Here is a 10,458-nt window from a genome sequence, read left to right on the forward strand (position 1 = left end):
TTTTCTTTCCATAGCCATATGCAAAATAGATTTCTCTTCTCATATTTATTTAATTATAATACTGATGTAAATTAATTCTGTAAATAGTGCACAATAAAAGTTGATTGATTGATTTAATTTGACAGTTAAATGATTGTGTAAGACCCTTTTTTGTAAAGAAAAAAAACAGAACAGAATGGGGTTACTTGAAAAAATGAGGGCACGATAGATCATATGAAAGTGAGCACCTTTATTACATTCCTTGCAAGGAAAGATGAGCAAAACTCCAATACAACAAAACTTTCCTGAGTTCAACAGATTTTTTATTCCGCTGCAGCTTACAAACCTATGTAGATAACCAGGAAGTAAATAGTTCTTACCATTAAAAAATTCTCCCTTTATCTATCAGCACGGCGTATATTTAAATCCTCTGGTCAGTGATGCAATTTCCACGGCTGATTTTCACAAACGCTTCCGTGTGTCCATAAACAAATTTCACCGTGTCATCGATAGACGTAATACATGTGGTATCCTGATTACTTTGCTTGAAAGCTTTAACAACTGCACCTCGCTCTTTAAACTTCTCCTTTTTACCGAATATGAAGAGAAGAAACAACAAGAACACAGCTATCGATCCCTGAATTTTTCTAGACGGTCCACCACAAAATGCGCAGCGAAATCCGTTGGTAAAATATTAGACAAGCTTGCAATCGTGGTTGAAGCGGCGACGGCATTTAAGGCCGCTTTCTACTCTCTCTTTAACTTTAAATCACCTATTTAAACTACAGCGAAGTGAAAACACATGTCAATGTTCCGATCTGTTTACATCCGAAGAGTACACTCTATTCCTCTCTCCCCTCCCTCAGGATTAGTTTCTGAGCATGAGCAGATATGAAGGCCAAAATTACGCATGCGTTACCGGATGTCCGTGATTTACCGACATCCGGTAATGGCTGCTACCAGAACCAACCAGAACCCTCCGTTTCTCCGACCACGTGACCAAAAGAAACGGAGGCTCTGGGGACGAGAATGGACACTTGCCCCATTCTCGTCCCCAGAGCCTCCGTTTCTTTTGGTCACGTGGTCGGGGACATCTTAAGATGAGTAGCACTGGGGACGAGAATGCATTTACCCAACAAGGCTTTCGGGCGTATTTGTACATTTTGAAGCACGTGGATAATTTTGTTGCACGGGTAGAGAAACGAGACGTTCTTTCTTCGATTATTGGTAGGTTCTAGGTTTTCATAATTTTTGTCATTTAAGGTCTGTTAACAGATGAGGGAATTTGTGAATCCTTCATGAATTCTTTCCTTCCCGCGAGTTCAACACGGTTGCGTACAGTCTTCGGATACTCACAAGGATTCACACACAGCGGATACTGGACTTTATGAACCGCCTTTAACGGTTATCCAACAAAGCTACGTTCTGTAATCTTCTCTTACAGGCTTAGTTGACATAATATTCTCGATTCCTGTCTCTTGTTAACGATGGGTTCGAGATCAAAGTGCTACAAATGTGGAAAACCAGGACATTTTGCCAAAGAATGTACTTCTACGGATAGTAGTGGTGGGGCCAGCTTTGGAGGTGAGTGTCGATCACCTTTTCATTACGATATATCTTGCGTTAAAACGGCTTTGGTGTTGGAAAAAATTCATCTGAAACAGTAATGTGTATGCATATAATATTACAAAATATGCACATGGTTTAGAACGGGTAGAACCAGACACTTTCTACATCGATGCCACTATGCCATTGTGTTTTTGGTTACACGAGGAAGGCAAGCGTAAACGATTGATTTCATTCATTCATACCTGTATTGGTTTTCATTATTTGTTTTTCTTGTGATATCTGGGCACTGCAAGACAGACAACGAACGCTTGACTCCAAGGGATTCGGTTCTTAGGTCACTTTCCAGTACTGAGCTTACTTAAGACTTAATTACGTTCGGTTGTAAACGTGTTCCTAAGGAAGTAAGTGTAAATATTTAAATAGCTGTCATGAAATCGTTCTGATACGAATTTCTCGGCAACTTTGTCAGTAAAGCAAAGCTGTCCTCTTGCTTACGTATTTTCAAGTACAATCTTTGGTCGCGGCAGGAGGTAGAATTCATTAAGCAAGTGCATTACTCATGATTCACTAACAAAACATTTCCTGCTCGTACTTTATGGAGGCGTGCGTGTGTTGGAGCAGGTTGTTTGTTACCTTATGTTGAACAGTACCAGTACCCCATCTGTGGTAATGTCAGTAACTCTCTCAAGGGTACAGCTTTTGTTCGTGTTCATATTTAATTCTAATTTCTGCTTTATGTATCACAAACAAACAATACCTTCAGTCTGAACATGGTCTCCCTAGACTCTTGGGTTTTGCAAAGTCAAGTAGGCCTTGCTGCAGTTTGTTTCACCGTCATGATTCTATGATTAGACGGTCAACCACAACAAAGGTTAAAATTGATGCGTGTGATTTTGACTGACTTTTAAATGAGGCCTTCTGCCTCTTGAACTAAATCTACATGTAAGCTGTAAAATTATCACCATTTACAGTTACTATTAAATTCTGATAATAAGCCCCCCACTGAAAAATAATGACCTCTGTTACTTTAAGGGGCAGGGTGGTCTCTAGAGAAAGCAACTGAAATGCTTAGGCAAAATGTCAAATGTCTTGATACGTGCATAAAACTTCCCACTGCATACAAGATACCTGGGGAGAGCTTATTATTGAAATTTTATGGTACCTCCATGAACTAGAAACAAGTAGAGATGGAGGGAAGGTGTTATCAGAATTTTTTGGTCCTTTCATAAACTGTAAACAGTTAGACCTAGAGAAGTAAATTGTAACAATGATTGTTACTTGTTTTTGTAGACAGAAGTTGTTATTTGTGTGGGGGAACTGGGCACATTTCCAAAAACTGCCCCAAAAAGAAAGGTAAGTCTTGTCAATGAATTTTCTCCTCTTTGCTTTCTTTCACCCTGGGTTTGTAGGTGACAGTCCGTGACCAGCCTTAATTTAACTTTATTATTTTTTGGTTTGACGCAGTAGACTTCAAATTTAATGGCAATAAAGGACTACAATAGAATGGTTTTTGTACTTATTACCTTTCTTATTCTTCAAAATTTAAGTATAGTGGAACCCTGCCTTACTGTCACCTTGTTATTGCAGTCACCTTTTTTGTCGAGGCAAAATCCCCATACATTTTGTTATAAGAACACCCCATAAAGCAGCCACCCTGTTAATATGGCCAACAGCCACATTCTGAAATCCCAACTTGTATAATCCGTTATAATTTTATCTGTTTATACAGCCACTCAAATCAATTATGTTCATCTTCCATTGTTAATAGTGTATGTACTGATTGAAGTTTCATTTTTTTAAAAAGTGCATATAGCTGCATTCCAATGGTTATTAAAGAAAAGTTGTTTAGAGGAGTAATAATTAGCGTCACTCAATTTAGGCCAGTCATGAAACAACGCTACCCTGTTAATACGGCCACCCCTTTAATATGGCCAAATTTTCATGGCCGGTTTGGTGACCGTATTAAGGGCGTTCTACTGTACTTAGAAAGTAGAAGGGAGTGGATTTCATTCCCATTATTACTTGTTTGTTATTTGTTGGCAAAAAAATGGTTGGTTGGTCGTTGGAAAAAGACAGGTACAAAACTAATCACTCTGAAAGTTACCTTAGACATCTGCAGATTACCTTAGCCTGAAAATCATAAGAGTGCCATTTTTGATCAGCCAATACAAACTAGGAACAATGTATACCGTGTTTCCGCCAGACCGCGCCATTGTGGGAATCCCGCATTGCAATCAGAGGTGGCCCCCAGAAAAACAATACATCCTAATAAATGACTTTATTTTCCTTGGTACCCTGATGCATTTTTTCCTTCTGCAGCTCTCGATTTATTGGCCCTTTTTATTTATTGGCCCCTTTCCTAAAAAATTGGCCCCTAAAAAAGGTCTTCAGGTGCCACTGTGGCCCTCAAGTAAAATTTTCTGGCTGAAACACTGTGTATAGCAACCTAAGGCTGTAGGTGATAATAATAATAATCATTGACACTCACCTGAGAAGTTGTAATGTCTGACACTGACAGTGCAGTGAGCAAAATTAAATGTCATTTAGGTTTTGTCATAATACTTGCAATTTGTTTTTTAATTGCGGTTTAGCGTAAAACTGCATGTAAAATTTGCCGGAGTTTTGTGACAGCCCATTGTGAGAGGTGTGGTTGCATAATGTGTAGTGTGTTTGACTCTGGATCAAGCAGTCTGGCTTTGAGCCCTTTCTGGGGCCATTGTGGTTCTTGGATAAGACACTCAAATGTCATCAGATTGCCTCTTTCCACTCAGGGGTTTAAATGGGTACTGACAAATTTAATGGTGGGGTAACCCTGTGTTGGACTAGCATCTCATCCAGGGGGGGTGTGGAGTACTCCTTGGTGCTTTATCCTACAGAAATGGAAGAGAACTACCAGCCTGATAGACTACTAGATTAGAATGCAGACTTAACCATACCATGAAATTTACAACTGATGTTGTGATTGTCAGATTCTGAATGCTTTACTTGTGGGCAAAAGGGTCACCTCCAAAGAGATTGTCCAAGTGGTGATTCAGGTAGGGAGTGCTACACCTGTAGGCAAAAAGGCCACCTCTCCAGAGATTGCCCAGAGGCTGATAGTAGAGGAGATGACTACAAGTCTGAGAGTGCCTGCTACAAGTGTGGAAAGGAGGGCCACTTTGCTCGTGACTGTGGTGTAAAATGCTATCGCTGTGGCAAAACTGGCCATTTTGCTAGAGATTGTGAACAAGACAACACAATCTGCTACAAGTGTAACAAAGCTGGTCACTTTGCCCGTGACTGTACTCTTGAAAGTCAGACCTGTTACAACTGTGGAAAGCCTGGCCACTTAAAGCGTGACTGCACAGAGAAGAATGGCAATTATGACTGGGTTACGTGTTACAGATGTAATGAGGTTGGACATTATGCACGGGACTGTCCCAATGATGATGATGAGTGAGGTCATGAAAGCTACAGTTACTACTGAACGTATTCCATATTGACATTTGATTCCAAAGAATCTCTTATAACTGTGTCTGTGGGGTTTTGTGAATATTATTTTAAGTGATGTTTATTGTAGTATAAACATCTGCCTTTATGTGATAATCGTAAAGGGCTCTTCAAGACAATTTGCTAAAGTTGATGTAGCACTTTACTGATTTGCTACAGTTTAACATCGGCCTGATATATTGTTTGCCAGTAATAGAGAGAACAATAGTAGTATAGCCTGAGTGCTGCTTGTTTTAAACTTCTGAGTAGAGTTTCAGATAATTTTGCAGAGGATAATGTCTTGTTATGGTACTGTTTGACTCACCAGGTAGACATTTTTTTGTTATTTCAGTGCATAGTTAATCATCTAGCATTCGCATTTTGCATTAGATGTACTAGTACTTTCTTTTGACAGTTGATTTGGTGTCGACATTTTACCTGACAAGTACATTGGTTAGAATGATGTCCAGTGAAGGCTAAGTCTTTTTTTTTTTTTTTTTGGAGGAGAGGTTATTACCTTTTGACCTTTAAATCCTAATGAAAACAATACTCATTCTGTATCATGGGTCATTTACAGGTAAACTACTCAGTGCAATGCACTGCTTAATATTTGAGAGTGATTTTCAGTAATAGTAAACAAATGGTATTTTTCACTCCAAACTTCCAAATTTAAACTGAAATATTGTAATCCAAGCACATTTCTGGCTGATGCTGCTACCAGTAAGGCAAAGCACTTCCTCTTTCACATAAAGATTTACCTTTACTTTCACTTTGAATCACCCTTTGTCGAGTTAGAAAATAAACTTATCAATGTTTGACATTTCAAGTCAGGCTATGGCTACAATAATTAATGAAAGTCATTCTTGAATATGACCAGAAGTGTCATCACAAGTGAAACAACATGAATTAGTATGTGTAAGTTGTTTGCATTTTTTTTTTAACTTGTGGCTTTATTATTCTCTGGAAAATTTAACTTGGAAGTTGTAACAGTCAGCATCTCTCTGATGACCATTGTTTTCAGCTGCTTTAGGTGGAAATTAAATTATTATATTTGTATTGTCCCATAATAAGACAAGGTGGTGATTTTAGAGGTCGATCCTCAAGACATTGTGGCAATATTCATTTGCCACGTTTTTTTTTTTTTTTTTTAATAATAGAATGTTGAATTGAGGTGGAGAGATCACACTTTGTCCTGTTTGGTAACAGGATAGACTTGCATTAAAGTTTACCTTCCTTGTAATTTTGTTATGGCAACTTAATGATACATCGAGTTTTTTTTTTTTTTTTGAACAGTGATCTCAACAACTTGAAGGCATTCCATGTTTACATTGTAACCAGTTTGTGGCTTCATGTACTAGAACAGAATATTCAATTTGATGAGGTCATTTGTGGGGCATTATCCTTCTAGTGGAATGTTTAAATATGGTCTTAGTTATCTTGTGTCCAAAATATTATGTCATTATTTTAACATATATCAGGACTGATTTCTGTTTTAAGAGAGAGTTGACAATGCATGTATATTTTTTAAGTGTGATAGAATATAAAAGGCATGGTCATTATCTATGAGTCACCAACTTTAACTGAGATTGTATTTCCATTTTCTTTTAATTCCCAATTTAAATTATTAATATGGATTTGATAAAGTGCAATGTTCAATCTCAACACTCTTATTGGTTTTAGAGTTGGTGTTCACAATGCTACCAGCAGTTTAATTTCACATCATAGTATCCAGGGTAATTGATCAGCTGTAACACCAGATACAATGCTACAAATGAAAAAAACTGAGTTAACATAATAGAGATGAGATAAATAACTGCCATTAGAGTCTCTTTAAAACATCAAATTCATCTGCTAGGGGAGAAAAAGACATTTTCAACTGAAAACATTTATGAGTTTGATTTATCCATAGAAAGGCATTATCCTTTTTTTTCTTGTCTTCGACATTTTGGTTAGGCAAGACTATGGGAAATGAGCTGAGTAAACTATACCACTTATTATTAATTGGATAGTTGACTTGTTTTTCCTGTTGTCTGCATTTGATTTCATTCATGAACTAGATTAATGATGTTCTTAGAATTTAATAGGGAGTTTCAGCAATAACTTTGGCAACGCCATGGACGACGCCTAGTCAAAAATGAATTTATATTTTACCAGCGAAATTCGCTATGGTCTAGATCTGTTTAGTGAACCAATGGCTCTGAAAATGTGCTCAGGCTAAATATACAAGGACAGTATTCAATTCCAAATGGAATTACGAAAAATTAGCCATCTTTGTTGGCATTCTTCAGACTATGCAAAACTTGATCATTTCACGTTCTTGTTTTGCAGAGGAGGGCAAAGAAATGCACAGATTTATAACGCACATGCACAGCTATTGTTTTGCTCATTAAACCTTTTGTTTGGTGGCATTCTCGTTGCTGTCGTCATCGTGGTTTGCTTAAGCTCCCTAATGTACAGTTCATCTTCAGTTAATCTTTGATACTGTGAAGATGTTCACAAAAAAGAAATCCAATTGATTTGTAGTAATTACATTTCTCTTCCAGAAGTACGTAGTACACACAAAAAACCTTGAGAACACAGAGTGAGCTTTTATAAGAAGTTATAAATAACCTATTTGCATCCTTACAAAAATAGGAGTTTTTAGAATGTGTTGAGAACCAAAGTCAGAAGTGTATTTATTGGTAAACAAAAGAGAAATTTAATTATTTTTCAAAGTGTATTTCAAGAAGTTTGTAGGCTAAGTACAGGAAAAGTTGTCAAGCCGAAATAAAGTTGGCTCAAGTGCCGTGATTGTGTTTTGTTGGCTTTTTTGTATGTTTATGATTTTTTAGTAAATCTCTCTTGGTAATACCAGATTCTTGGGTCTTCAAGTTGTATTGTTTGTGTATCAATGGAGATCAATATTCATGGAGTGACTAAAAAAAGTCTTGAAATGTCTCAGAGCTCTCTTGCATGCACTTAATCACCGGTAAAAGAACAGAACAACAAACTTAAACAACAGGAGAATACTTCATTTTATTACATACAAATAGCCATGAACATCAAATTGTGGGATTGTTAGATATCTGCAAGACTGAGTATGAAACAAATTGCAACCACACTTGCAAACAGGAGATGACAGTAATATTGTGGATTGAACTTTTTTTCTTTCCTTGCTCAAACTTGAAAAACCAACAGGGACTAAAAAATACCAGCCTTATAAAATCCTCTGTAAATGTTGTTTTTATTATTATTATTATTATTATTATTATTATTATTATTATTATTATTATTATTATTATTATTATTATTATTAAAATAATGTAAGCTGATCTGCCCACCACTGACAAATCACAATAACTTGCTCAACCTCAACCAATAATTGTTAAATACTCCACAATCAGTACAAAAAAGAACTGCCCGTCACAAATGAAGTCAGTTCGGCAAACTTCATGCAGGCAAGTTTTCGGGACTAATGGATGTTAGCTCATGGAATGATTGTCTGACAAAATGGGTAAGGTTACATATGCTGTGGATTGAGACTTATTAACCCAGTGAGGATGCAAGGATTCTTGTGTTTTCTGATGTCGAGTTCCTTCCTATCTGTTACAATTACACAGAAGTGTCCATAGATACATCCCTTCCCAAAATGAGTGCATGCAAGCATTTTGTTCCAGTCAGTTGGACAGCATAAAGTCATCATCATCGCAGTCATCTTCAAATGCTACAGAGACAAACGAAATGCATCACATGTAAATAATAGTTTTGAAAAAAGAAAATGGGAACTGATGAAATGAATTTTTGATTTTTCTTTAAACTAGTTTGTCCAACTTAAACACTCACTATAAACTAGAAAATAACCACAGTTAAATGCACATCAAGTATAGTCTTGTTTTGTGCGTAACTATTTCTGGGACTATCAATCTGCATTGCCACACCCATCCACAAGGGTATTTCCAAGCTCCTTTTGCCTCTTTCATGACAAGTCCTTGGACAAAATTATTTAAATGAAAACGAGTTTGATTTGTTTGAAAATGAATACACAGGTGAAGCATTTTCAAATGAGTGGTTTAGCAATTGTAGAGACTTGTTTTGACACAAAGGCAAAAAAAAAAAAACTTGGAAGTGGCCCATTTCACTGCAGAATATTTATATGCCTGTTGTAGCTTACCATTAAAGAATCTCTCATGGACTGATACAGCAACTCGATTACTTTTCACTATGTCAACTTGTAAACAATTTTGCATACAGCTATAAAACTCTGAGACACATGGTATAGTTAAACTGTTATTTGTGCGATTGTTGTTGGTATCAGAGATGTAGAATTTGTAACAGACCTTCCCATTGCCTGCAGTGTCCTGTTGAAAGTTACAACCCAGTTCAGCTTCGCTGTAATCCCAGCCATTATTCCTTTCACTTTGTTTTTCACTCATTATTTTCCATGAAACTTTTTTAAAGCTGTCACTGCAACTGCATCTCTGAGATGTTGCTGAGAAAATAATAAAAATGTTGCTGAGGAAATAAAATAATGACATGGATTGTCTAAATGTCTTACTGATATGTGGTTTCTCAAAAATTGGGCAGGTCTAAAATATTGGGGTGGGGAAGGGGTAAGAGGTGGAGATGATGGGTGAGCAGTGTTGGCATTACAGCTTACCAGTATAGAGGTGTTTAGTTTTGAGCTTAGGAAAAAGGCATAATGTTAGATCTTTCTGTTTTGATCTCTAAGAGGGCATCAGTTTTCCTGGTTTACTTTAGCATAGGGTGTGATATGAAATTTTATGTTTGTCAAAAATAGGTAAATAAGTTAATAAATAATTAGATGAAAAATTAAACAAACAAATAAATAAATAAATAAAGCAGTACGTAATCGACGTTTAAGAAACCGTATGGAATTACCCCCAGGGTTGGTTCTAAGGTTCTGAAGGTTGTAAAAGCAGTGTTTTTCCTGGCTCGTTTATACCCCATCACTACTAACCTTCCAGAGGAAAATGGTGGCGGGGCTGTTCTCAGTTTTTCAGTAACATATACATTTTTAAAAATTATGAAACTTCTGAGCATACTGAGTAAAGGAAAGTCTATCGTACCTTTCAAAAAACTGGCATTGCCTGTGCGATCCACGGAACAAAGCTCTTTGCTCAAGTTTTTAAACAAAGTGACACGTGCGTTGATTTCGTCGGAATTGCACGATCCTTTTATCCTTGGCAGTTCCTTGGCAATTCCACTCACAGTGCAACCCATACGTGATCCTTAAGGTAAAAAGGTTTTTTCTGTTTCATAGAAAAATTAAATGGAATAGGAAGGTTTTCCCCCACTATTGTAATATGGACAGGAATAGGATCGAAGAGGAATAACAGAGGAATACAAAGGTACAATGGACCAAAACATTGAGCCCGCGGTGTCGGTAACTAGGTCGATTCGATCTCAACCGCTCGAGCCCAGAGTCTCTCTGACGTCGTTCTA

At 37.0% G+C, this 10,458-nt stretch overlaps 1 protein-coding gene across 1 annotated transcript; it reads left to right on the forward strand.

Annotated features, from left to right (window-relative positions):
• Positions 1-307: 307 nt before the first annotated feature.
• On the forward strand, positions 308-7,806 carry LOC145502664 (uncharacterized). The gene is made up of 4 exons (XM_081482009.1): positions 308-1,206; positions 1,424-1,563; positions 2,839-2,901; positions 4,518-7,806. The coding sequence occupies exons 2-4, from the start codon at positions 1,467-1,469 to the stop codon at positions 4,985-4,987; spliced, it is 630 nt and encodes a 209-aa protein (XP_081338135.1). The 5' UTR covers positions 308-1,206; positions 1,424-1,466; the 3' UTR covers positions 4,988-7,806.
• The last annotated feature ends 2,652 nt before the right edge of the window (positions 7,807-10,458 follow it).

This window comes from Orbicella franksi, chromosome 11, assembly GCF_964199315.1.
Source record: "Orbicella franksi chromosome 11, jaOrbFran1.1, whole genome shotgun sequence".
Taxonomy (NCBI): Eukaryota; Metazoa; Cnidaria; class Anthozoa; order Scleractinia; family Merulinidae; genus Orbicella; species Orbicella franksi.